The 26,588-nt window shown below is 55.3% G+C and overlaps 1 protein-coding gene across 1 annotated transcript; it reads left to right on the top strand.

Annotated features, from left to right (window-relative positions):
* The first annotated feature begins 165 nt into the window (after positions 1–165).
* RAB26 (RAB26, member RAS oncogene family) lies at positions 166–26,588 on the top strand. Its single transcript, XM_065031218.1, has 9 exons — positions 166–412; positions 3,061–3,171; positions 19,736–19,777; positions 20,341–20,407; positions 21,055–21,107; positions 23,081–23,146; positions 23,303–23,359; positions 23,764–23,840; positions 24,331–26,588. Exons 1-9 carry the CDS (start codon positions 200–202, stop codon positions 24,431–24,433), a joined length of 789 nt encoding a protein of 262 aa, XP_064887290.1. The 5' UTR covers positions 166–199; the 3' UTR covers positions 24,434–26,588.

Genomic DNA, 26,588 nt, shown 5'->3' with positions numbered 1-26,588 from the left:
GCGCGCAGCTGCCCCCCCGTGTCCGCCGGTACCGGGGCGGAGCGAGAGGCCGCGGGCCGGCCCCCCCCCGCCCCCGCGGCGCTGCCATTGGCGGCGGGGCCGGGCCGGGCCGGGCCTGGGGGGGCGGCGGCGGCCGCGGCCGGTAGAGTCCGCGCCCCCCCCCCGCCCCCAGCGCCCGGCGCGGCGCCGCGGCCCCGGGATGTCGCGGAAGAAAGCGGCTCGTAGCAAGGGCGGCGGCGCCGCGCCCTCCGCCGCGCTGCCCCCCGCCGCCCCGGGGCCCGGCCGTGCTGCCGCCGCCGCCGCCCCGCGGGGTTCCGCGCCCGCAGCCCCGGAGCTGCCCCGCAACGGCGGCGCGGCGGCAGGGCGGCCCTCGCTGAGCAGCAGCGGAGAGTTCTACGACCTCGCCTTCAAGGTGCGGGGCAGAGGAGAGCGGGGCGGAGGAGGCGGGGTCCGTCGGTGCGGGGTCCGTCGGTGCGGGGTCCGTCGGTGCGGGGTCCGTCGGTGCGGGGTCCGTCGGTGCGGGTCCGGGTGCAGCCTTCCCGCGGCCGCCCGGAGAAGTTCCCGGGGATCAGGAGAGGGCGAGCATTCCTGCATCTCAGTCCCGGCATCATCCCCATCTCAGCCCCTCATCTCCCCATTCCAGCCCTGTATCCCACTCCTCTGCTTCTGCTGCCTCCCGGTTTGGGGCTCTGGTCCTGAGACTGCCCCGACGGGGCTCCCGGAGCAGCCGGGACCGGGCTCGGTGTGGGGCAGCACCTGCAGAGCCCTGGGCAGCAGGGCTGCTCCCGCAGAACTTTTGAGAGTGATGACAAAAGGCTTTCGGTCAGATGAGTAACCTCCTGGTTCCTCTTTAACAACGTAAAAAATGTGGTTGTGAAGCGGGTGACAATATTTCTTGAGTCGCATCGAATCTGCTCTGGCTGCTGTTGAAACATCTCCAGATTGTGCTCTCTTTTAAGGGCTCAGATGGCTTCTCACCACTTCAGATTCTCATGAGCGAGTCACAGATCAAACGTATTTGCACCCCCCTCCATCATGGGACCTGCTGCAAGCCCAGCTTGGAGCTGGCTTAGCAATTGTGGCTGAGGCTGCAGTTCAGCATGACCCAACTGACTGCGTTTCTAACACAGATCGTTGTAACCGGGCACGGGGGATTAAGCTTTGAGAAGACGGTGTTTGCTGTGGCAAGTACAACCTTAGCGCACTGTGTCGGAGTGCTTGGTGCCTGTGGCAATTGTCATGCCCATCCTGTTGTTAAGATTTGGGACATGGAGTAGGAGGTGAGGGGTGTTGAAGAAGTGGATTTCTTTGGTGGTTGGTCCTGATGCGGCTGCAGTAACGGTTCAACAGCTTCCCTAAAATGGAGCCACCTCTGTGGTCGTGCTGGTCCTTGGCTCTTTGCGCTCATCTGTCCCTTCTCAGGATGGGATTGTCCTCTGGGATTGTCCCCATGGTGTGAGGATGAGCCTGATAAAGTCTCAGATAAACCCAAACGTGCTGGGAAGCCAAAACTTCTGCTAATGGTTTAGCCAATGGCAGAGAGAAATTGCTTTGTATTCAGCATAAACCTGGTTTATTAATCTTTGCCTTACCGTTCTTCTGAGGTTCCCGAGCTCTGCCAGAGGCGCTGGCCAAGTGCAAGTCCCGGGCACTGGGCCTGATCCTGACTGAGCCCGTGATGTGAGCCTGGCCCTGGGTGCTGCCGTGTGCCCCAGCTGAGGCTCAAGGGCTGCCGGGCAGGGAGAAGCTGCCTTTACAGCTCCCCTTGCTCTAGAACAGAGCTCTGGAGAGTTTAAAAAAATCAATACTGCTGTTTTGTACTGTAAATGATTTGGTTTTCCCCTTTCGCTTGGCTTCGCACAGATACGTCCGTGGGCTCGCTGGCTCCCCTAAGCCTGCTGTGCTGCTGCTCAGTGCGTGTGCTCCCATGGGAGAGCCGGCATGGGGCTCTGTGCCGTGAGCCATGGAGCGCCGCGGCTGGATCCTGGCTGCCCCTCCCTGGCAGTGCCCCCCTGCCCAAAACCCAGTCACAGCCATGGCCAGGGCTGCTGCCGCCTCTGGGAGGCTGAGCTGCAGAGAGCTGGTGGCATTTGCTGATCCTGATGGCTCCTGTGTGGGTTCGGTGTGACCCAGGGCAGCACCAGCCTTAAAACCATTTAAATTCAGTCACGGGCTAATGGCAGTGCTTTTGAGAGAGAGGGAGCCCTGCCATGTCAGCGTGAAGCCGGGCAGACCATGCGGGTGCAGAAGCTGCTACCGCAGCTCAGCTATGTGCTCTGGGATGTCTTGAGGGTGGGAAGCTGTTGTCCTGCTGAGGGGAGCGGGATCGGTGGCCCCGGGTAGGGTGGAGGGCTCAGGAGGGGCTGTGGTTTGAACAGAGGCTTTGGGGAGCTGTGTTTGGGAGCAGCTTCTGCTCTGCTATGGTTTCTTTGTGGCAGGGAGGGTGCCTGTCCCATCTGCACCCCAGGGTTGCTGCTGGGTGGGGAAACTGAGGCAGGCGGCACCGGGAGCTTCTCCCTTGGCATCCCCTGAGGACTGGGAGGGCAGCCATGGGGCTGTGCTCATCCTACTGAAGGAGTTTGCTTGCAGAAGGCAGAGTGCACCCCGGGGCTGGTGTTTGTGCCTCCCTGAATTCTCCTTCCCAGAAAGTGTCACCCTCCCAGAAAGCCCTGTGCATCGCAGGTGTTTTGTGGGTGCTCTGGGTGCAGGGGGACCCTGCAGCATCGGGTCACAGCCTGCCTCGCCTAGACAGCACCTCTGGGTTTTCAAGGGGTGTTTGTGCCCCCACGGGGGATCTGTTAAGTCTTGGTCAGGAGAAGGTGTCTGCAGTTTGCCCAGTGCTCAGGGACATGTGTGGTGCAGGGTGGGGAATAATCCTGCTGTGGGTCCTCTCTCCCCTGGGTTTGAGGACTGCTTTTGGATGTGTTTTTTTTCCCTTCAAGCATACGGGATCTGCTGCTCGCTCCCAGGACGGGGCTTTGGGATGGGGATGGGTGACAGCTGTGCTGGGGCTTCCTTCCCAAAACACGGTGTCTAACCTCCCCCCTCGCTCCCTCCCAGGTTATGCTGGTGGGCGACTCGGGGGTCGGCAAAACCTGCCTGCTGGTGCGGTTCAAAGACGGCGCTTTCCTTGCCGGCAGCTTCATTTCCACGGTTGGGATCGACTTCAGGGTAAGTGCTGGGGGGTCCTTGGCCCCTGCCGCTGGCAGGTGAGTGACAGCTTTTGCAGTGGAGTCACAAAATGCTGTTCCAACAGCTTAAACGCAGTCATCCTGACCCGTGCCAGCTCCAGCTGGGTGCCTCAGCGCTGGGCAGCTTTCTAGTGGTGGTGGCGGCAGTGCTGTGGCCTCGTTGTTAGGGCTTTGCATGAGGATAGGCAAGTGCGTCCTCTGCACCAGGTCCTGGGACAGGTAGTGCTGGGGCAAATATTTGCCCAGGGAAAATATTTCCCTAAGTTGGTTTCAATGTTTTTAAGAATTTGTTGTGTTTTAAAACAAAACAAACGAAGCCTACACACACAAACAAAATAAACCCCAACAACCAAACCAAAACTGACCTAAACCAGAATCCCCTGGAAATGCCTCCTGAGCACAGCTTTGGGGTGCCAAGGTGGGGGTGCGGAACTGGGGTGACCCTGCTCCCTCTGCCAGGGGGATACGTTGTGCTGAGGGGTGTCTGAGCTCTCAGAGAGCAACTGTTTTATTGGCAGTGACCAGAGCATCCCAGTGCCGGGAGAGCCTGAGGGCAGCATGTCAGGGCTGTGCAGCACCAGCGAGGACAGAGGGGACAATGTGGGGAACGAGGGGCAGAAGGGGTGGACAGAGCATCCTTTGCCAGGCGAGAACGTCTTGGTGCCATGGTGGTGATGGATGGATGCAGTGAAGAGCTGGTGGTGATGCCATGTGCCGGTGTTGCATCTTCCCAATTGCCCGTTCTCAGCAGACCTTGGATCTTCCCCTTTCCTGGAGGATTTCTGGGAGATGAGTGTCCCCTGTAACCTGCTATTTTGCCAGGGTGTGAACAATAACTTGGTGGTACAGCAACTAGGGGAAGAGATGAGGGATGGCACAGAAAGCCTTAAGAAATAAAGTGATGTCCTTCCCCACTTTTTGTGCAGAGCGACGCTGGAGCTGCACCAGCGTCTTGGTGAAGCGGGTAAATTTGAGTCCATAATTTTATACAAAGGTAATTACATGGTATTTCAGGTATTCTTAAAATGAAAAGTGTTTTATTACCTATTGCAATGATTGATACCGAGGGCAGTCATAAAATCATGTCGCTTATTGATTAGAGCACTAAAATGACTGCTACTAAGAAGCAACCAAATTAGGGTTAATTTACTTCTGTAATAGAGCTACTAGAGCTACATAGGTTTGAAATGAGTGGATTATACAGCAGGGAAGATCATGTATATGCCCTGAAACTCCTTATTATCATCTTTGTAAGGCACTCATAATTTGGGGGGGCATGGAAATAGTTATTTTTATTGCACATCTCCGTTTCCATTAAGATAACCCCGTTCGCAGGTGTTGTGTAATTGTGCCCCTCTCGCCGTTTGCATCATGGTGCAGATGAAGCCCCGGGGTGGTAACGCTGGAGGCTTGTGCTGCGAGAACGCGCCTGGGTTTTAATTTGCTTCTATCTAAGAATGAAACTGTCACGTCGTGGCTCCTTTTCTCTTTAATCCTGCAGTTTGACATGGGGTTTTCTGAGTGAAGCAAGCGGGGCTGGTTGTGACCGCGGATGGTTGTGGCTGGGGAAGGTGGTCGCTGGGTTTTTCCCGAGTTCAGCTCAGCCCATAGCAAGCATGGGGCGTTATTTCGGTGTTTGGGGCTTTCTCAGCGGGGTTTGTGGCAGTCGTTGAGCCTTGTGGTGACTGCAGGGCCGTCCCCAAGGCCGGGGCGTGCGACAGCTGTGCTCCTGTGCACGGACGACCTTGCTCAGCCGGGGGGGCCGGGAGCTGCCGGGGGCTGGGGTGAGGGCTGCGGACGTTCGGGACGGAGCTGCAGTGTTCTCGGGACTCTCTGCTCCTCTCCGTGCTGACTGATCTCTGCCCTGGGATGGGACGGAGCCGCGTTGGGGGGCAGCCCCCATGTCCCCCCAGCCGCTCTCCTCCTCCTCCTGTCCCAGTCCATCTGCTGGTCTCAGTGGGCTCCTGGATCAGCCGCTTGTTTTTGAGGATGTCAGACCATTAGATGTGCAAAGCTATGGACTGTGTAGGCCTGAGCAAATGTAAATAAATAGAAATCCATTTGAAATTAATCTGGCATTACAATTCCTAATGGCCCCCTAGGTTTTTTCCCTCCTACTGTTTTATGTTGGGGAAAGCCTCTGGCATTGTGTTTATCATCATCTCTTAAACAAAGAAGGATGTTGATCTAGATATATTTGGAAAATAAACCACTTATTCTAAGGAAATAAAGATGATCATAGTATGAAAAACATACATCAAAATGGTACCTCTGGGCTTCTGGCTTTGGAGGTGCTGAGTCCTTTGGCTTTTCTTCCTTTGACCATTGGCTCTACTGGGGGAGTGTCTTTAGCTCCTTGGAACACAGCAGCCCCCTTCTGAGGGGGCAAACCCCCCTCTGCCTGCGGTGTCTTGTTCACAGGTGCCACCTTTGGGGTGTCCAGGCATCGCTAGATAATGAGGGGCTTAATTATTCCCTCTCATGAGCTGTGGTATGGCCGGGGCTGTGCTGAGCTGCGGCACAAGATCTTCCTCCTCCTCCCAGTCACTGAGGGTGGGGGGTCCCAGCAGGTCCCTCTGCCTGGGGACAGCTCTGTCCCTGCAGATCCTCAGGGACGGGTTGTGCTTTTCTAACTTCCTACGTTAGGAGTTGCAGGGGGAAGAGTCTCCTGGAAAAGAGCAGGTTTGTCGCTCAGAGGTGTGAATCCCGTTTTTCTCGGTGCTACTGAGGGAGCCGCTTTTTGCTGTAATTTTGGGAGCGCAGCAGAAACCTCGACAGAAAGGAAAACTGCGCAGCCAACGGCACTGCTGGCTCGTTGTAACACCGACAGGAGGAACATCTTGCAAAGGCGAGAAACCAAAGGGAGCTGCGTGTGCCCCTCCTTGATGATCATGGAATCACAGAAGGGTTCAGGTTGAAGGGACCTTCCCGGCTCCCCCAGTGCCACCCCTGCCATGAGCAGGGACATCTTCACCAGCTCAGGTTGCTCAGAGCCCCGTCCAGCCTGGCCTGGGATGCCTCCAGGGATGGTTCATCCACCACCTCTCTGGCCAACCTGGGCCAGGCTCTCATCACCCTCAGGGGAAGTAATTTCTTCCTTAGATCTGATCTAAACCCACCCTCTTTCAGTTTAAAGCCATTGTCACTTGTCCTGTCACTACCCACCCTTGTCATAGGTCCCTATCCAGTTTCTTGTAGGTCTCTTTAGGTACTGGCACTGCTCTAAGGTCTCCCCAGAGCCTTCTCCAGGCTGAACACCCCAAATCTCTCAGCCCATCCCATAGCAGCTGCTCCAGCCTTCACATTATCTTTGTGGCCTCCTCTGGCCTCGCTCCCACAGGTCCGTGTCCCTCTGATGTTGGGGACCAACAGCCTGATGGCTGGTGCTCTGTCCTGAGCCTTGCAGGGTCAGGCGAGTTAAGATTCTTGTTCTAATTTGACCTGAAAGAAGAAGAACATCAAAGAAAAAAAAAAAAAGCTGAGCCTTTTTTCCCTGGGCAGAGGTGCTAATGAGTTTCTTTGCATTAGCAGGGAGGTGGTTTCTGCATTAATCAGTGGGACGAAACTCTTAGGAAGTGCTTTTTTCTGGTGGAGTTCAGAGCAGGGTGGGTTGTCTTTGTTATACCAAGGTGTGTAGCAGTGTCACCCCTCTCTTGCTGCCCCAAGCAGAGGGACCAAACCAGCATCCTCATGCTGCAGGAGGAGGAGGAGGGAGCCAGCCCCGCTGCTTCAGCGCAGCTTTGGGCTTCCTGAACAGGCACTGGGCACAGGGGCTGTTTCCCCTGAAGTTTGGGCTCTGGTGTCCCCCGATTTGCACCAGGAGGGGTTTATGCTGGTTGTCACCCTGCAGGGATCCACAGCCCCCCAGCATGGCTGAGCCCCTGGCCCTGCTCTCTGCTCCAGCCCTGGCCATGCCGCAGTTGATCTGCCACTGCGACGGCTGCTGGGCGCTGGAAATCAAAGCTGTCGCTTGTGACCCTGAGCGCTAAGGACTCTTAATTACAGTCAGCCCAGCGCTGCTCTGAGCGCGCAATCAGCGGTGTATAATTTCTTTTTTTTCTTTTTTTTTTTTTTTGCATAAGAGATTTGTTGCATCTCTGTTTATTTTTCTTAGCGTGTGTGTGTGTGCACCTTCCATTGGCAGAACAGCAGCTGCTGCCTGCCTGCTGCCTCCCTCGGCGGGAGGGACAGAAAAAGCTTCATTCTGGTTGTGCAGGGTGTGCAAACTAACGCTGGCCAGGGTCTGGATTTGGCAAGTCTGGTCCTGGGTGTTTGTGTGCTTGAGGGAGGAGGTCTGGATGCCCCCGCATCCCTGCCCAGCGCGATGCTGGGGAAGGGTCGGTGCCACCCAGAGCCATGTGGAAGCTGAGGGCTGGCTCTGATCTGGGCAGCTGGCACTGAGCGTCAGCGGCGCTAATTGTCTGAGGGATCAATCTGGAAAAAGTGGGAGGGGATCTGCTTAGGCCAGAAGAAAGAAACAGAAATAAATTAATTCCAGCATGTCTTTCTGCACAGAATTAGCCCTGACCATTGGAGGGAAGGGGCTCTGGGCACCGAGCGGAGTGTTCAGTCTCTCCGGTTCACACGCTTTGCCATGTGGCACGGCAGGACGGGCAGGGATGCTGGTGTGCTTGCCTCGGGTCTGCATTGCCAGCAGCTCTTTGTCTGAAATTGGCTGGTTCGGCATCTCCTATCGCCGTATGAATTTTAATAGAAGCCAGCAGCTGATTTCATACTTTTGCGTTTCTCACTGCTAAGGAAAGCCGGGCTAAATTTGCCCAGAGGAGCTTTCCTGCGGTGCTTCCCATCCCTTCTGCCTGGTTTCGGGGCAGATGAGATGCCATAGGGACCAGGTGCCATAGGGACCCAGTGCTGCCCGAATGCGGCAGCAGGTGAGGCAGGTCCCAGGAGCTGGCGCAGGGAGGCTAGGCTCCGTTAGCCAAAACACGCCTTCATTTGATCGATTTATGTCCATTCTGACTCTTAGGACAAGAGGTTCTCCGCAGCTGCTGCTGGTTGCTGTTTCCCGCTCCCAGGACAAGCTCTCAGGGGAGAAAATAGCCATTTTTCCTGGGAAACAGAGCCCTGCTTTGCTTTCAGCTGCTGCTCTCCTCCTTGCAGAAGGACCGAGCTTTGTAGCCCGTCATTTGCATGCAGGGGCTCAGTTGCCAAGAGATGCTGCGAGCAGCACCCGTGGTGGCTGCACCCGCTTTCTCACAGCTGCTAGTATTTTATTCATGTTTCTTTGGCTCCTGCGTTGGAAAAATAATAAACCCTCCTTGGTGTGCTCCAGTTCTGCAGCACACCGGTAAACTGCAAACACCCGTGTGCTGGCAGTACTCCCAGCGGACAACAGGCTCAACTCCTGCCTTGGGGAAAGCAAAAAGAGATAAGATTAATGTCTTCAGATCTGAGAAGTGCTTGAGTTGCTCTTTAAATGAGTGGCTGGAGCAGCCTCAAGACGCAGAACCTGGTTAAGAAAACTCTTCACCATTTTTCAGGGTGATGTGAAGGTACCTGGGGGCTCTCCCACCCCTGTGGTGCCTGGGAAATGCAACCCAGAACAGGTTGTGTGTTTAATCCAGGTGTGACACATTGCATCCATTTCAGCTGACAGCGAGTGCTGGGGCCATGGGGTTTTTTGGGGATGCTCGTGAGGGGACACAGGTGTCTCCCAGGTGTTACGCTGGGTCTGTTCCTGGTGCCGGGGCCTGCAAGGGAGCGTTTTATGGCCAATAAAACATTTAAATGGGTCTAGAGTCAGTCTAAATGGCTTGAATATTTAATGGAATACATTTGGCTTAATTTCACTTTCATCTTTTATTTGTGATGAAGTATTGAATTCAGCTGTGTAGAGCTGGGTTTTTCTTTGAAAGCAGAGGGGAGGTGGCTGAGCTGCGGGGATGGGGGGTTTGGGGTGGCTCTGCCCCCCTGTGCCACCTCCACTGCCATCCCCCTGCTGGGGGCATTTCGGGGCATCCCTGCCCCATGGCTCTCACCTTGCTTAGCCCCTTGGGTACCCCCGAACCCTCGCTGCTTTCCCAAAGAACCACTTTCCTCCTTGTGTCTGGCACAAAATTTCCCCCTTTGGGGAAAGAAAAATAATTTTTTTTAAAAAGGAGAAAACAATCCAAACAATCCTTTCCAAGTGAATCGCAACCCTGTTTACAGGGGAAGGAGCCACAGCATGGTGTGTGTCTGAGCAGTTGTCCACTCATCCTTGGCTGGTGATGGGGACACACATACTGGTTCCTGTGGCAATGGGGAGTTCAGGGACCGAGGGTTTATTCACCTGCAGAACCCTCGGAAACAAAGTATTTTGTTGGTGGCGTTGACCTGAGTGTGGGTGATGGATGGGGTGAGCAGGGGCGGCCCTAAGGAGGAGGGTGGTGGGAGAAGCATAGGGAGCTGTGGGATTCCTGCGGCGCTGTGCCGGGCCATCGCGTGCTCGCGGCAGAGCCAGGATGCTGCTCAGCTGCACTGTATGGCTCCCGGCCCCAGCAGTGACACCACGGTGCTGCTGTCCCCAGAGCCACCAAGCCGCTGCTGCTCCCCCGGCAAGGAATCTACACGCAGCGGGGTCACTCCTGCTGCTTTGTTTGTCTAACGGGGGCATACATCATATTTAATCCTGGCTAAGCACCGAGCCGTTGCCTTGAAGGATTGCAGAACCTCTCAAAAGCAACAGCAAATATTTCTTCTTTATGCCTGCACTGGAAAAAATATTTCTCCCTGGTCGTAACTTATATGCGTTGGGAGGTTGTGCTCCTACAGCTTTAAAGGGTGATGCTCAGTGCCCTGGTCCATGGCTGTCCCAGGGTGAGGAGAAGCCTGATGAGTGTCCGGGGGTCTCGATGATGCTTTGGAGCTTCAGCCTGGGGATGATGTTGGTGTGACGGACACGGTGGGTCTGGGGTGGGCACTGCTGCAGGCAGCTCAGCCCGCAGGAAAGGCCATGAGACCGGCAGCATTTTTCTGAGGATGCAACTGGTCCTGTTGTGAACATCTAGACAGGTTTTGTTTCATTTTGTGTGGGATTTTAATGTTTAATTTATTGAAAAGAAAGAGTGGTGAGGAGCCGTGCCCAGCTGCATCCACACAGCTGAACCTGCCAGGGTCGGATGCCACAAAGCTACCGTGGTGAGCCGGGACCTCATCAGCCCTCATTCACCCAGCCCGTCTTAGGCTGTTTCCTCCCCCTGGCCCCACTGCGATGTCCCCGCGCCTGGTGACATGCTGGGCATACGGAGCCTTTGGCTTTTCCAGCTTTGCTTGCGCAGGCGTCGTCACGGCAACCGCGTAGCCACCCCCACTCGCCCGCCCGGCGAACGCCTTGTCCGACGTGGCTGTTTGATGGCATTAATGTGGTTATTAGCCAAGAGCTGCCAAACCGCCGCCATGTGCCATATGGACCCGCGGTGCAATAGGCATGGGGGGCAGAGGAGGTGTGGTGGGTCCTGCTGCTCCTCGTCAGTGATAACGAAACTGAACCAACCCCAGCTCGCGGTACCATTCCCACCAGCGAGAGCTGTTGGCATTGGCACTGCTGTGCCTTTTGCTCCCAACCTTGAAACAGTCCTTGTTAATGATTTCTTTTTTCCCCAAAGGTAAGCGCAGGAGGTTGCTGGAGGTGTCCATGGGCCTCCAGCCACCCCAGGGATCACAGACCCTGCTGCTCAGGACCTTGCTCATCCGTTTGGTCAGCGATGCTGAATTTGGTCCAAATTGCTGGGGTTTGCTTCCCCCGTGCTGCTTGATGGCAACGGGTCCAGCAGCACCTTCGTGCCTTGATGCTTCCTCAGAGCTGGTGACTAAGAAGAACACGACTATGGGGCTGGATGAGTAATTCAGCCCAGTCTCGTTGTGGGGGAGTTTGAATCGAAGACCCTGTCTGGGCATCTCCTTGTTGGGAGCATTGGTCCCTGAATGAGCATCCATCTTGCAGCAGGGACTTGGTGCCCCGGGGCATGCAGGTCAGTCCAGTCTCTTTGCTGGGTGTGCTGGGAGCCCTTCCCACTGCCTGTGCAGCCCAGATGGTTGGGCTTTAATTTGTTTTATTATTTTTTTCCCCAGTGTTAAGCACACTTGGCTCTCGGGAGCCGCAGGGAAGTTTGTGGTTACAGGGGGATGGCATTGTTTCCCCTGTGTGACCGGGTGCCCCCCCTCCTGCCTCACCAGCTGCAGAGCCCCGGCGGTCTCACCGCTTTCAGCATCGCCCGGTTTGCCACACGCCTCGGTGGAAATGCCAGGGAATTGTTGCTACTCTCAGCATCAATTTTTAGCGCTCAGCGCAGGTTTTGGTGATGCCGCCAGCCAGCCCACACAGACCTGAGCAGCACCAGCCTCCAGGAAGGGCTGGCGGCTCTGCCGGGCTGGTGGGGATATGGCTTTCCAGGGGCGAGCCCGCTGTGCCGTGTGTGATCTGCCGCAAGGGACAAGCGCTCCCAGGCCTGGGCTCTGTGCCTGCCGTGGTTTTCCCAAAGGGACCAGCTCCTGCAGCACCGCCCAGCTCCGGCATGCGGGATGTGCACAAAAGTCAAAGAGCGGTGCCAGCAGTGGTCTTGCATGCTGTGGCGCTGACAAACCTCCGAGAGCAAACCCAGAGAGCTTGGTTTAGTTGGGAACGAGGAGGTGAACCTGCAAAGCCGGGTCCCGCAGTGATGGGGGTGCAGCCGTGCCCCTTTGAGCCACAGCTCGGTGAGGTGTCTCGAGCAGGGATCAGCAGGTGGGATTGCAGCTCAGCCTGAACTTTCTTAAATACGTTAACATGTGCGCTTCTAAACGTGCATGAATTAATGTGAGAAGTTCTTGACAATGCCTAAAATAACTTTGTTCCCGAGCAAGCGTTAGTGCGTGACAGATGTGTTTTTCCCTCCTGAATAATACACACGTGAGGTCACGTTGCTCCTGGCAGCCCCGTGGGGCACGGCTGGGGGAGCAGCGGGGAGCGGTGCAGCGCGGGGGCACTGACTCACGGGGATCAGCCCCACGGGTTGGTGCAGAGGTTGGAATCCTTTCCTGCAGACCCGGTCTCTCCAGCCTGAGCTAATGGCTGCGGTTTGGCTTTTCAAGGGGTGTCCCTGGTGCAACAAAAAAGTCACGGTGAGTGCAGGTGGGTTTTGGTCCAGTTTTCTTTGCTAAACAGGTTTGCAAGCGCCTGAGTCTTGCAGCAGCACGGTCCACCCTGTGTTCCCAGCCCCGCCATGCCCTGCCAGCCCGCAGCCTGTCACCCCAAAACCTGCAGGGATGCAGGTGCTGTGGGGGCTTGCGGCTCATTTTGGTGGGATGCTGAGGGACCAGCTCTTGTTTGGAGTAGCTGGGGTTGCTCTGAGCAGGCTGGGGCAGAACCAGTCCCAGCGGCTTAATGGACTTGTGGAGACTTCAGGAAATCTCATTATAGTGGTTCAATCACTCTCTTTTCCCTGAATCCTTTGAAGGATTCAGCTGGGCTCAGTTCTGCTGCTTTGCAAGAACATGACTTTCAAGAGCTGTCTGCCTTATCTGCGGGTGAAGGATGTTTGTGTGTGTATGTGATAAAAAGCTACAGATTCATTTGTCAGGTCTTTGGGTTTTGTTTTTTTTTGTTTGGTTGGTGGTTTTTTTTAGGGATGAGAAGTGCTTTTAATAATGCCGTTTGCCATGTCATCTGCAGAAGATGCTCTGTTGCTGCCAGCTGCTGCTGGGATGTTTGCTGCTGGATATTCAGACCTAATTTTTTTTTTGTTTTTTAATTGGATTGCAAAGTCTTCTGTGAAACTTTGGGCAAGTTTCCATCCCTTTATGTGCCAGCCCTCCCATATGAAGCAGCCTGGCTGTGCCTCTGGCACAGTTGCAGGTACAGCTAGTTGCAGGTACAGCTAATTGCGCGCACCAGGGTGTCCGGAGCCTTTGTCAGCAGCATCTTCCTCCAGGCCAAGCGACCCAGCTGCCCTCAGGAAGGCTGAGTTTTGTAGCCAGGATTGTAGTGCGAGCAGATGGGGCTGCCCAGAGGCTGGTTTTGCAGCTCAGAAACCAAATTATCATTTAATTCAGACTGGGGTAGGCCACTTCTGACACAGGGACTGGCTGCTTTGACAGGAAAACTGATGCAAGGCTTTATCCCCCCCTCAGAGCAGAGTAAACAATTCCATGTATAACAGCAATTGATGACCCATTTTTCATTCTCGCGGCATCCACAGCCGCTGTGTTTGCTGTAAATGAGAAATGGTATCGCGATGAGCGCTCTGTAGAGATTCCTGTTCTGCTTTGCAGCTCACTATGTCCTTGATGAAGAAAATGAAGATAAATATGTTGAGCGCCACGTTACTTATTCTCAGTATTGGCACTGATCTGCGTGAGCCATCTCTGCCCCCTTTTGTTTCCAAGGCTGCCTGGTTTGGAAGTGAGCACAGATATTTTTTAAAATATCTCCTCTATTATAAAATAGAAAAAAAAAGAAAAAGAAGAGATGGAAGGGGTGAGTGATGCAGCCCGGGGTGACGGGGGAGCTGCCGCACACCGGGGGTTCCATCCCTGCCAGGACCCGGCGTGCACGGGGAACCACAGGGATGCGCAGCTGTTCTGCTGACTTGGCTTTTGGGTCACTGGCTCTGGGCTCTGGGGCGGCTGCAGCAGGTCCTGTCCTGTGGATTTTGAAGGGTGTAAAACCCAGTTTCCCTGGCTGCCCATGGGTATGGGGACATCTGGAAACCTCCCATGGCCGTGTCTCCTGCCTGTTGGGATGAGCCTGAGCAGCCCTGTTGAGCTTAAAAGCATCAATAAGTTGCACCAGTGGAGGTTGAGGTTGGATCTTAGGAACAATTTCTTCCCCAAAGGGCTGTCGGGCATTGGAACAGGCTGCCCAGGGCAGTGGTGCAGTCACCATCTCTGAAGGGGTTGAGCAGACGCGGAGATGAGGTTCTCAGGGACATGGGGTAGTGCCAGGGGTGGGGGAATGGTTGGACTTGATGGTCTGGTGGGTCTTTTCCAACCAAAATGATTCTGTGAGTCTGAATCTTGACTGTTTGTGCCTCTTTTGAGCGACAGTCCCCACGATCATCCTGGCTCAGATGGAGCAGCCTGGCTGGGGGCGGGACACCTCACCCACCCCATCCCGCTCCTTTCCCCCAGGCCACCAGCACTAGGAGCCGGCTGCCTGCAGGATGCTGAGAAGCAGAGCATGACTTTATTTTAAAATGGATGATCCTAACCAGATCCTCTTAGCCCTAATCTCTCCCTAAGACAAGATTCTGTACTTCTTGCCAGAAAAACCTTTTATGTGCAGACTGATGTGAATAGGAGACGATAAGTCACTAATTCTTCTGTGTGTCTGCTCTCACAAGAGCCTTGACTCTTATCTCGTGGGGGGCTGGCAGCCAGGGAGATGTTAATTGTGCTTTAATGCAGCGTATGTGGCTCATGGCAAAGGCTGTTGCTGTGGACACCCCGGGGTGTTTGGTGGGTGCTGTGAGGTGTGGGCAGGGGCTCTGCAGGGCACACAGGGGGTGACACCACATCAGGGACATTGCTATAGGACAGAGCTTGTGGCTTCTCTCCTGTGTGTGCGGCAGGTTGTGCTCTGGCCAGGACCCGGTGTGCAGGGGAGAGGGGACGTGTCGGGGTGATCCCCAAAGAAGGAGGCAAGAGGTGAGGGGGTGGCTCTGGCGGCAGAGCGGATCAGAAGCATCGTCTGCTCAAGGTGCCCCGTTAATCTGCTTGTTGCAGAGTTTGCTGTGGAACAGAGCACCGAGCGCTGACACGTTGTGGTTTCCGAAAGGATCTTGGCAGTGCGGATGGGTTGTGGCCCTGGAGCATCCCTGCTGCAGGCCGGGGTGTGCTGGTCCTCTGGGGAAAAAAAAAGACAGAAGTTTCTATTTTTAGCTGCAGAGTGCAAACACACGGTGCTGCCGACGAAATTCATCACCAGCCCTGGGAGATGAATGGTTGGGTTTTCTCTCCGAGCAGATTAATGGGATGAGGTGTTGGAGGGGTGTGCTGGCTGTCCAGGGTGTGCCCAGGAGTAACTGCTCCGTAGCTGAGGAAGAGGAGGATGAGGAGGATCATTGAAGATGTTTCCCAGTGTCTGGGCATCCTCCAGAGGGACCCGGCGCGTCTGTGGGGACTGCATCCCCGTGTCTCTCTGTGTCCCTCCCTGCTCTTTGATGGGCTCCAGCATCAGGCTGTTCCCTGCCCTCTCTTGCAAGGATGGTGCTTCTGAACTGTTTTGCCCAGCTGGGGCTGGTGGCTGGCTGGGTTCTCCGCCGAGGTGCTGTGTGGCCCGGCTGTGACAGCAGTGTGTCCGGGAGGGACGTGTGCTGCCCGTGACCCGGCGATGGGCAGTTACAGCTGTGGACACTTGCACAGAGTTGAGATAAGAGCTCAGCACTGCTCGTATTGCTTTGGTGTCTGCTCACCGTCTCTGAATGGCTGAAATTTCAATACTTGTTCCTGGTTGCTGAACAGATCTCGATTTCGGAAGCGCGTATCCCTGCACGGTATCGGCCGCCCACTCTCTTCCTGTTCATTACCCCCAGCAGAAATAATGGGATGTTTTAAACCAGCTCCTTCCAGGGCAGTTTTTCAAATGGAAGCTCTGGGGCAGCTTTTCTCTTGAGGTCGCATTTGCTACACCAGCCTCAGGCACAACCATGTGCCCACAGCATCGTGCCGGCTGCGGAGCTCCATGGTGGGCAGGCAGAGCCGAAACCTGCTGGGGGCTCAACCTGGAGGCATCTATGGAGCGACACGTGGTGCAAAACCTGTGCTGAGAGCGGGCCCTGCAGCATCTCGGAGCAAAAGCACCAAAGGAGAGAAGCAGAGGGGACCTTCCTCCTCCTCCTCTAGAGCGGCTCATATTTTCTAATTTATGGCTGCACTAGGAAAGCGAGTGCTGGATCCCAATGAAACGAATCTCCCAGGCTTCAAGCAAATAGCTTTGTTTGGCTGATTTAGTTTTGAGAGGCCGGGTTTTTAGAGAACTGCTTGTACTGAGGGAGCAAAGCGGAGGGACTGCCATCCAAGCCCTGACCTTGGCCCAGGGCTGGGCTGTCCCCGTCCCCGCTCGGGCTGCGGTGGCTGCAGGAGATGCTGAGCTGCCAGGACCAGCTCACTGGCAGCGGCACGCGCGCATGTGGGAAAACTTCAGCGTTTTAATGAGCAAATTTAATGCAGTGTCCTGGTGTTTTGGGCAGATTTCCATATTGATCCTTAGTCTATTTTTGCAGCTGCTTTTGGAGGTGGCGTTTACTTGTCTGGCTGCTCTGGCTCCGTCACAACCACATCCCAGCTCCTCTCGGCACAGCAGCGTTGGTGCTTGCGGAGGTGGGGGCTCCCCAGGTTTTGCTGAGTGGCAACTGGGATCCAGGTCGTGCCTTGGCAGGGGCTGGGGTCCCCCAGTGTCCCCTCACCCTGCTGTGCTGCTGGGTTCCTCCTGCCTTCATCGAAATAAAGGGTGCCCCAAGCTGTCACCCAGTCCCCTGCCTTCCCAAGCAGTGACGGGGACCTGCAGCGCCCCCAGCCCTGCCAGTGCGTGATGTTGCAGCCCTAACAAGGTTTGCTGGGCAGCTGCGCCGTCGGTCCTGCAGCAGAGCCGTTACCGCCGCTAATTAACACAGCCGGTGGCCCAGCCGCCTTCGGTCAGGCTCATGTACGTTCTATAGCGCCATTTTTTCCCCTTTTTGCAGGAGCTCCTCCCAGGTCGGCCGCAGGGGCTGCCCCCAAAGCACACTGATAATGGAGATGGTGATGACAAAGTGGGATGCAGGGAGTTAATCCACATATCCAATTTAATTTTTAAGGCTTTAATTAATGAGCTAATGTGTGGAAAAGGTGGGAAGCGGCTGGTTTGTCATGCAGTTGCTGACCCTGGCTTATGGTGCAGCCGTCACCGCCACAGGCTCAGGTGTCCAGGTGGGCTGGGATGTTCTGCTGGCTCCCAGCGTGTTTCACCAGCACTGTGGGGACCCCAGAGACCAACAGACCCGAAAGCAGCACCGGGGCACCTTGGTTTGGGTGGGAGCATCATCCATCATGGGGTGCATGTTTTGGGGAGCAACACATTGTCATTGCTGCTCATGCCGTGTCGCTGGGATGGGATTGTGCTGGGGCTGCAGCCGACGGGGCCGCTGGTGCGTTGATAACGCTGCTCTTAATTGAGGACCATCTGCACTTGGTAATTTAATTTTTCCTGCATCTGCAAGGTTCCAACTTTATTTATCTGAGGTCCTGAGGATTATTTAACTTACGAGCATCATGTTCCTCCAACAAAGGCACTCCAGGCATTCCACTGCAGCCCCTGCTAGGAGGTATTTTAATAACATTGCCAAAGACCCATGAAAAAGGACACATAAAAACAGAAATTGCGAAGGGTAACAACAGAACTGAGTTGCGGGTTCGGCTTTCCTGTTGCTCCTGCTGTGAGCATCACCTCTGTTCTATTAAACTAGGCAAGAACAAGCCCTGAGCAGCACAGCCCCCACTCATTGAGCCCAGGCCTGGCAGCGCATTTCCTATCTCAGTGCATTGACACACGTCGTCTTTTGTCTTTGGATGCTTATTAGTCATTACACCCCCCAGCTGTGCCTTCGAAGGGCTGCGAGTGTGGAATTGAACTGGAAAAAATAATAATAATTGGAAGCTGGAAAGTCTATTAGCCGTGGTAGGGGGGAAGACTTTTTCTCCCCCACTGCTCCTCCCACCTTCTGCTCGGCTTCTTCACCCCCAATTTGCAGCTGCCCTGTGCTCGGGGGCGGGCAGGGATGCAGGCAGGGCTGCAGGCAGGAGCTGCTGCTCTGGATGGCTCTGTGTTTTCTGCCCGCAGGTGCATCTCTGCAAATACTCGCCCTGAAATGTGGTTGTGTCACACCGAAACCCCAGGGAATCCATTTTTTTCCCCAGCCCAGTCCCAGCAGCACCTGGGTCCACTTACAGACTTTAATTAGATTTAAGCTTTTCCCCCTCCTAAAATGTAGGCCAGTGGTAATTAGTGTGAATCCTGCTGCTGCCAGTTTTGGTTTTAATTAAGCTCCTGAAGGAGAGGTTGATGCAGGAGGTGCAGCGCCGGAGCTTCAGCTTTTTTGGCTGCTCACCAGGTGGTTTGTGGTGGCTTTGGCTGGCTGGTCCCTGCTCAGGGCCAGAGCTGTGTCCACCCTCCCTCCCGCTGGTGTTCACTGGTCACACTGGGGATGTGTCTGTGTCCCCGGGCACAGCTGTCCCTCAGCACCTGTTCTTCTCCAAGCTGGCATTGATGGTGGCTATGCAGAGAAGGGCACTGGTTTGGTGCATATTTTGTTATGAGGCTCCTGTTATCGTCCCTTGTCATCATCCAAGTGTCCCATCACACCAAGTGTCCTCGTCCCCTAGGGCTGGTGGTGCCTGTGCGAGATCCGGAGCAGCCGGGGCCATTGGGGCAGCACAGAGTGTTTTCCTTTCCGCAGCTCCCGACACAGTGTCCTTAGCGCAGTCCATGGCAGGTGGCATCGGCAGCTGGTGCCACCGGCTGAGGATGGTGTTTGGATGAGCATTGTGCTGGTGCAGAGCGCGGGGCTCCCAGTCGTGCGGGATGTGCCGGTGCCTCTGCTGCGGCACTGAGACGGGGCTGGTGGTAGGAGCTGGACTTTTGGAGAGCAAACATCATGGAAACTGGATCTTCTGCAGAAGAGAAACCTGCCCCATCTCCCCCACAGAATGGGCACCTGGCAGTGTGATTCTCCGGCTGCTGGTATGACAGCAAAGACACAGCTCCTCTGCTCGGATTTTCTCAGCACCGTGTGTGGAGGCATTGGGGCTGGGGGGCACCTCGTGGCAGGGGGACCCTCGGCTTTGAGCCCTTCAAGCCTTCAGCAGCCCCGGTTCCTTGTCCTAGGTTGAGGCTCCCTGGGCCAATGCATACAGCAAAGTGAGCCGTCCTGAGCCCGCGACCAGCTCCTTCAGCCCTTTTTGGTTCCCCTGCCCGGCTGCCTATTTTTACCGCTCCCGGGCTGTGAATCACTCCGCTCCCTCATCTCAGTCACTGCCTTTGAAGGTATTTATAAACCGCGATCGTCTCCCCTGCGCCTGCTTTAGCAGACTGGGTAAATTTAGCGCTCTGGCTCGCTCCTGCCCTCTCCTCCTGTCCATACCATTGCTATTTGGTGAGCGTGGATGTGCGGGAGCCGAGATGCTCCTTCAGACCTAATGAAAAACATCAAATGGGCGATGCAGAGCCCCAGCCAGTGCCTGGTGCTGAGCGATGTAGAACGTGCAGAGATGGCCCTTGGCACGTGTACGTCACCATTTGCCTGGGGGTTTGGTGGTACTGGAGCTGGTGGTGTGACCAGTGCCAGGAGGTGACCTGGGGCAGAGAAATGGGATTTAAATCAGGAATCACCGGAGTGGCTGTCCCATCGTGCTGGTGCACCATTCTCTGGCAATGTTTTCATCACCTCCTACTGATTACTGTGCTAATTTCTGTGGATTGAGCGGGGAGATTAATCTCTTCTCTGCTCCTTCCACTGGGAGTGCTGGATCATTAGGCTTGGGTTTTATTAACTCTTTGTTCCCCACCTCTTTTTCCCCCTTTCTTTCAGAACAAGGTGCTGACAGTGGACGGGGTGAAGGTGAAGCTGCAGGTATGTTCCCACAGCCCCACAGCAGCTCCATTGCCCCCGCCAGGTGTTTGGGGCTGTGCAAAGCCCCTCGGCAGAGGAGCACCCCAGAAGTGGTTCCCCCAACCTAATCTTTGCCTGGGACGGTGTTACGAGCCCATTCGGCTGCTCCAGCCCCCCAACACCTGACCATTTCTCTGAGCCCTTTGCCTAGAGCTCAGTAACAACATTAGCGCTGATCTTCCCCCGACAGCAGCGTGGCACTCTGCAAACGTATTGCTGCATTAAAAACTGATAAATTAAATTAGTACGTCCCCACGCATCCATCTGCTGGATGGATTTTCTCATTAAGGGACATGTCGGGAGCCCTTTGCCACGCACCATCGTCTCCATGCACTGCAGAGCGGGGAAGTGTTGCTTCAATATTTATTGCACTTGTCATTTTTCCTATTTACTGTCCCTAGAAGCAGAAGGCTGAAGCAGGTTCCTGGGCTCACGCTGTGCCAGGGGCTTTGCTGCAGGGTGGGGGTCTCAGCCTGCGTGGCAGCAGGTTGTGGCTGACCCCCCGCCTCTCATCTGCCTTCCAGATCTGGGACACGGCTGGGCAGGAGCGGTTCCGCAGTGTCACCCATGCCTATTACCGGGACGCCCATGGTAAGAACCGCTTCTCAGGGGGAGAACCCCAAAGCCCATCCCTCTGTTCTGCAGGGCCCCGACCCACAGCTCTGGGGTGGGTGGATCAGGAATCACCGGAGCAGTTTCCCTGTAGGAAGCAGCTGCCAAGGATGGAGGAGCCTCTGTGTGTCAAAGTGCAAACAGTGCGTGTCTAAGGGATGGGCTTAAGTGCAGAATCACAGGATCATTTTGGTAGGGAAGGACCTTTAAGATCATTGAGTCTAATCCTAACCTAACTCTGGCACTGCACCGTGTCCCTGAGAACCTCATCTCCATCTGTTCAACCCTCCAGGGATGGTGACTCCACCACTGCCCTGGGCAGCCTGTTCCAATGCCCAACAGCCCTTTGGGGAAGAAATTGTTCCCAAGATCCAACCTCAACCTCCCCTGGTGCAACTTGAGGCTGTTTCCTCTCATCCTATTGCTTGTTACTTTGGAGCCTGTTGTTTTATATTTCACAGCAGGGATGTCTGTGATGCTGTTACATGACAGGCTGCGGGGTGGGTGCTGTCTCGGTAACATGGTGCCTTGGGGACTCAGGGACCTCCAAGCCGTGGGCTCTGCTTGGCCGTGCGCCTGCCTGGCACCACGGCACCCGCACTAACGCACCGTCCCTCTCTCCACAGCCCTGCTCCTGCTCTACGATGTCACCAACAAAGCGTCATTTGACAACATCCAGGTACGGCAGAACCGTGGGTCCTGTGTGCGCTGCGCTGGGTCGCGGCTGCGGGTCGGCCCGAGGGGTCTGTGCTGCAGGGGATGTGGGTTGGAGGTGAGAACCATGAGCGATGCTGCAAGGGCTGCGGGTGACGCCGAGCGCCTGTCTGATGGTGGACCTGCTGCGAGGACACCAGGGGACACACAGAGGTTTTCCCTTTCCTAGCAAATAAAAGGGGTGATGGATTCACTTTCCCAGCAAATTAACATTCTGAGAACTTGCTCTGGTAAATGAGCACAGGCAAAACTGAGCGAGGGGCTCCCTCACCCCCCTGCACCTCCAAGCCCTGGTGGGTCGGACCTGGGGGTCGTGTTGCCCCCACCTGCCTCGATGCCAAACCCGGGCAGGGGCAAGGGCCCCGCTGTGGGAGCAGGGAGGGAAATGCTGCCTGTGGGATTGCTGCTGTGGGGGGCAGGAGGACCTGGGCCCCATGTCCCCTCAACCCCCAGACCCAGGTGGCTGCTGGGGGCCACCCACGCCAGCAAAGCACAGTGAACCCAGGAGCAATTAGCCCTGAATGAACAGGATGTAATTGCTCGTGTCCTGGACTCGCAGTACACGGTGTGTATCTGCGGCAAGCAGGCTGTGCGCCCACAAAAACACCCTATTTGACGGCGCTGTGGGGGCCATGTTGGCATGAACACCCTGGCGTGGGGAGCAGGGGGGCTGTGATCCACCACACTGGCTCTGGGGGGTCCTGCCCCCCCAATTCCCCTGGCCCTGGGTGCCTGGGGCTGTCCCTGCTCTGGAGCATCCTTTTGTCAGCAGCCCTGCAATGAGATGGAGAATCGCTTGGAGATTTTGCTCTGCTGGGTAACGCAGCCCCATCTGCAGCGTCAGCTCTCCTGTCCCCATGGGGACACGGGAGGGACGGCTGCAGAGGGACATCCATGGGGCACACATGGCCCTGGCAAGGAGGAACGAGCACCCAGGACAATTGCAAAGTGCTGGAAAGAGAGATGGAGGGGGAGTGGTGCCAGAAGGCAGCCCAAGAGTTTGTCAGGGTGAGGGAGCCTCCCTTGGACCAGCCCATCTGTGGAGCTGAGCACCCTGAGCCCAGCCAGGATGTCACAGAGTCCTGGTGCTGTGTCCGTGTGCATTGGGCTCCCGCTCTGATCCCGAATCATTCCCCATTTCCCTGGCTGGCGGGGGATTGATGGTGCTGGAGCAGGGCTTGCCTGGCATTGCCGTGGGCACAGCATGGGGCAGGGGCTGTGGCAGCACTGCTCACCTGGCAGGCAGCAAGCGGCCGCTCGCCCCGCGGGGTCAGGGATTACAGGGAATTAGGGCAGGTTTGATTAGATTAGGCTGGATTAGAGGGCAGGGAAAGCAGCCCGTGGTGCAGGGAGGCAGGTTCAGCATGCTTGGTACACACAAGACATGGCATGAGGCACGTCCCCGAGCAAACCCTCGGCTTTGTCATCCAAAAGGAGGTTTAGTCTTAATGTCCCAACCAGGGGGGAATTTGGGTTAAGATCCCACAGGGGCTGTGCTCAGACGAAGTGGTCAGCAGGGCTGGCAGGCTGCTCTATCCCATGGGAATTGGTCAGCAGGCGAAGCAGGGTCCTGGGCACAGCGGGTCCTGGGGCCTCAGTGACAACCCAGGACACCCGCCCATCTGCAGGGCTCCGTGGGACAAGGTGTCCCCAGGGTCACTGGCCAATTTGTCCTGCTGAGCCGCGGGGAAGGCGGCAGCTCTTCACCTAGGAATCGTCTCCTGCCCTGCACAGCCCAGGCTCTGAGCTGGGCTTTATATTTTGCTTCGAAGCCCCAGCCACCTCCACCCTGTGCCCAAGTGAAGCCCCACAGCATCGCTTGGGGACGGTACCATTTCCCATGGAGGGTGTGCGATGTCCAGGACCCGGGCAGCCCCTATCCTCCTCCTCCTCCTCCCGGAGCTGTTTCTCACCCTCTGCCTGGCTGTCTCCCTCCAGGCTTGGCTGACAGAGATCCATGAATACGCACAGCAAGATGTGGTCCTCATGTTACTAGGAAACAAGGTGAGCTTGGCCCCATGGCTTTGCCAGAGCCTCCTCTTCCTCCCCTGAGGCCCCGCGATGGAGCTGTGGGCTGGGGAGCCGGGAAGGTGTAGGGGAGGTGGGGGTTGCCGACCTCCCAGATCACCCCAGATTGCTCTTCACTGTTCCTGTCGGCAGGTGGATTCAGCCCAGGACAGAGTGGTGAAAAGGGAAGATGGAGAAAAATTAGCCAAGGTATGTGATGCGTCTGTCTGCTGCAGTGGAATCAGCTGTTATGTGCTCTGACCAGGGATGTGCACATACAACCTGTACTGAGTGATGTGCACCAGTTAAGTGGGTAACTGGAGACCAGTCTGACCAAAAATCCGCCTGGGAGCACTTTACTTTTCTTCCCTTGTCTTGCTCTCCTCTTCCTCCTCATCTACTCTTCTTCCTCTAAGGTCCCGCTAATGTTTTCTAGTTCTTTGCCCTCAAAAATTTTATCTGAAGCTGTGTAAGAAACACCTGAGCTGTGAACCCCTGCTCAGCTCTTCTTGCCCCCGCGGCAGAGCTCCCGTGCCAGGGCAGGGTGTGAGCTCCTGTGGTGACACCAGGCCCCAGGGACACCCTGGGTGACATTTCTGTCTCTTGTCCCGCAGGAGTATGGAGTGCCCTTCATGGAGACCAGCGCCAAAAGTGGCCTCAACGTTGACTTAGCATTCACAGCCATCGCAAAGTAAGTGACTGGTGCAGCGGACGCGTCTTGCACTGTCCCACACCTTTCTGTTTCTTGTGCCCCTACCTGCAGCTCCTGTGCTGGCAAGGACTTGCCATAGGTTCACAGAATCATTCTGGTTGGAAGAGACCCTCAAGATCATGGAGTCCAACCATAACCCACCCCTGGCACTACCCCATGTCCCTGAGAATCTCATCTCTGTCTGTCCAGCCCCTCCAGGGATGGTGACTCCACCACTGCCCTGGGCAGCCTGTTCCAATGCCCCACAGCCCTTTGGAGAAGAAATTGTTCCCCAGATCCAACCTCAACCTCCCCTGGCACAGCTTGAAGCCATCTCTTCTCATCCTATTGTTACTTGGGAGAAGAGACTCACCCAAGATACAAAATCTCTCATCAGGGGGAGGTTTAGTAACCCATGAGCCCAAGCTGAGCTCAGCTGAGCGGGGCCAGGCAGCACAGGCAGGACGGTCATGGTTTTCCCCTCCTGCAGGGAGCTGAAGCACAGGTCCATGAAGCTGCCCAACGAGCCCAAATTCAAGCTCCATGACTACGTGAAGAAAGAAGTGAGAGGCTCGGGCTGCTGCCGGTCCTAACACGCTCGGTGTGTCTGTACAGAGACTCACGCCCCGTGTCTGTGTGCCGCACGCTCTCTTCGTGGCCAGTGTGTGCATGTCTGTCTGTCTGTCTGTCCTGTCCGTGTCTGCTGGAAAGCTGAACCGAGACGTGGGGAATGGAAGCAGCAGCAAAACGAGGTCTCTGGGCCGGGGCCGTGTGTGGCGCTGCTCCCTGAGCCCCCGGCGCGTCCCTCGGCACCGCCAGCTCCCCCCTCACAGCCACTGGGCCCCAGGGGGTTTTGGGGGGGCTGGTGTCCCAGCATCGCGGCATTACAAGGCTTCTTTAACAGTCGTGACCAAGGGGAACAAACGCCATCTCCCCACCAAACGTCTGGGTAGGAAAAAGTCCCAAATTCCCTTTTTCTTTCCTCATGTACCTGGAATTCAGCTGTTGGGAGCCCTGGCCTGGGGCACACCAGACTTGTTTTCAAGTCAACGGTTTTTGTGGTTGCTTACGTATGTCTGTCCGTTTTCCTGTGGTTTAACACGCCTCCACAATGAAGGTTTCTCCCCTTCCCTGCTGAAGACAAGAGCTTCGCTGTCTGTTGAGTGAGCTCCTGCTGACCCGTCCGTTGTACAGAGGTTCCTGAACGTTTATCTGTTCGGTGAAGGCTTTGGTTCTCTTACTGCCGCCGTTTCTGGTACTTTGAGAAGAAATCTGATGTATTGCAGCTTATTCTAACTAACTTCATGTAAGTGTGATAGCATTTTTAGACTGCAACAATGCTTTGATATCTTCAAAGTTCTCTCGGGACAGCTCTTTCTGTTCACTGAAGACAGCTGGGGGGCTGCTGGCGCCATCGATTTCACAGCTTTCAGATGCTCTGCCAGCTCTCTTCAATGGACTCCTCACCCTTTGGTCTGTGTCAGGCATTTGACTTTTTTTTTTTTTGAAAAGCTGCACTTCTAAGTACAAATTTGAATTTGGATCAAGCGTTTGTCCTTTGGTAATTTTCTTCTTTGAAAATTTCATGTGCGATGCCAGGTGCCCACTGTACTGAACCTCCCTGCATTGCCCTAAATGGGCCAACTTGAAAATAAACCAACCTAAGCCAAGCAGCAGCTCTCAGGGTGGGTTCGGACACCCCTGTCCCTCGTTTTGCCAGAGCAGCAGCTCCAGCACCACGTTCCTGCCCCACACAAGGACCATCTGCAGCTCCCATGTGGGATTCAGGCAGGTGGGGGCTCCTCAGGGCTGTAAAATGAGCAGCTACTGCTTAAAGTGGGTCCAACATAACAGCAGTATAAAAGAGGATCCTAAAGTAAACCTGCTGCAGACACAGCATTTTTTTTCCTAAACAGCTTTTTAGGAAGAAATAGGTCTTTGAGCCATCTGACTTAAATCTTGGCATGGCAGGCAGGACCCACACCCAGCTCAGCAAGTCCTCCCTTAAGATTTCTTTGCAAGTAGCAACAGAACACAAGGAGGCTCTGAAAGCTACTCAAGCATTGCCAAGAAACATGCAGAAACCTGTAAAATTCCCCATTTTCATGCTTGCCTGGTGTCTCCTCCAGCTGTTCTTACTGGGCTGTGCAGCTCACACATGCTGAGGTTAAGGGAAGAGGGAGGGGGATTTTCTCTAGTGCTGAGCTTGCCAAGGACCAGTGCTCTGGGATCCCAGCCCTAGAAGCTACAGGGAGCTCCCTGAAGTAGAAAATAAGCAATTTTCTTCACGCTCCCATCATTGCCTCTTCCCCACAGGGCAGGAGAGCCTTGCATTGTGCTGTCTTGAAAATAAAAAAAGCTGATAATACTTAACTTCAATGTGGGACCAAAACTGATTTAAAAATCTAATTTAAATAAGATGTATATGCTGCCCTTTGGAGTACTTTAAATATGCCTCTTGGGAGTTAACACTACTACAGCAGACACATCACAACTGCATTTGTGGTATTTGACCTAAACTTTAAGCCTGACTCAGCCCTAATCTCTCCCTGTCCCTGCCCTAAGCTCTTCCTCAGACTCTTCTTTGGCATCTTCTTATATGGGCCTTTACTGCCGCCAAGCGACAAAGAATTAATTGTTCAGTGCATTCAAACAAGCTGGAGGACTCAGCATTACAAGCAACTTATTTTTGCTGGCTCCCGTTTACAGCTTTTGTTTCATTCCTGTTAATAAATTTTTTTAATAATC

Source organism: Columba livia, chromosome 15 (assembly GCF_036013475.1).
Source record: "Columba livia isolate bColLiv1 breed racing homer chromosome 15, bColLiv1.pat.W.v2, whole genome shotgun sequence".
NCBI lineage: Eukaryota > Metazoa > Chordata > Aves > Columbiformes > Columbidae > Columba > Columba livia.
The sequence above is the reverse complement of the archived record's forward strand: the minus strand, read 5'-3'. Positions and strand labels throughout refer to the sequence as shown.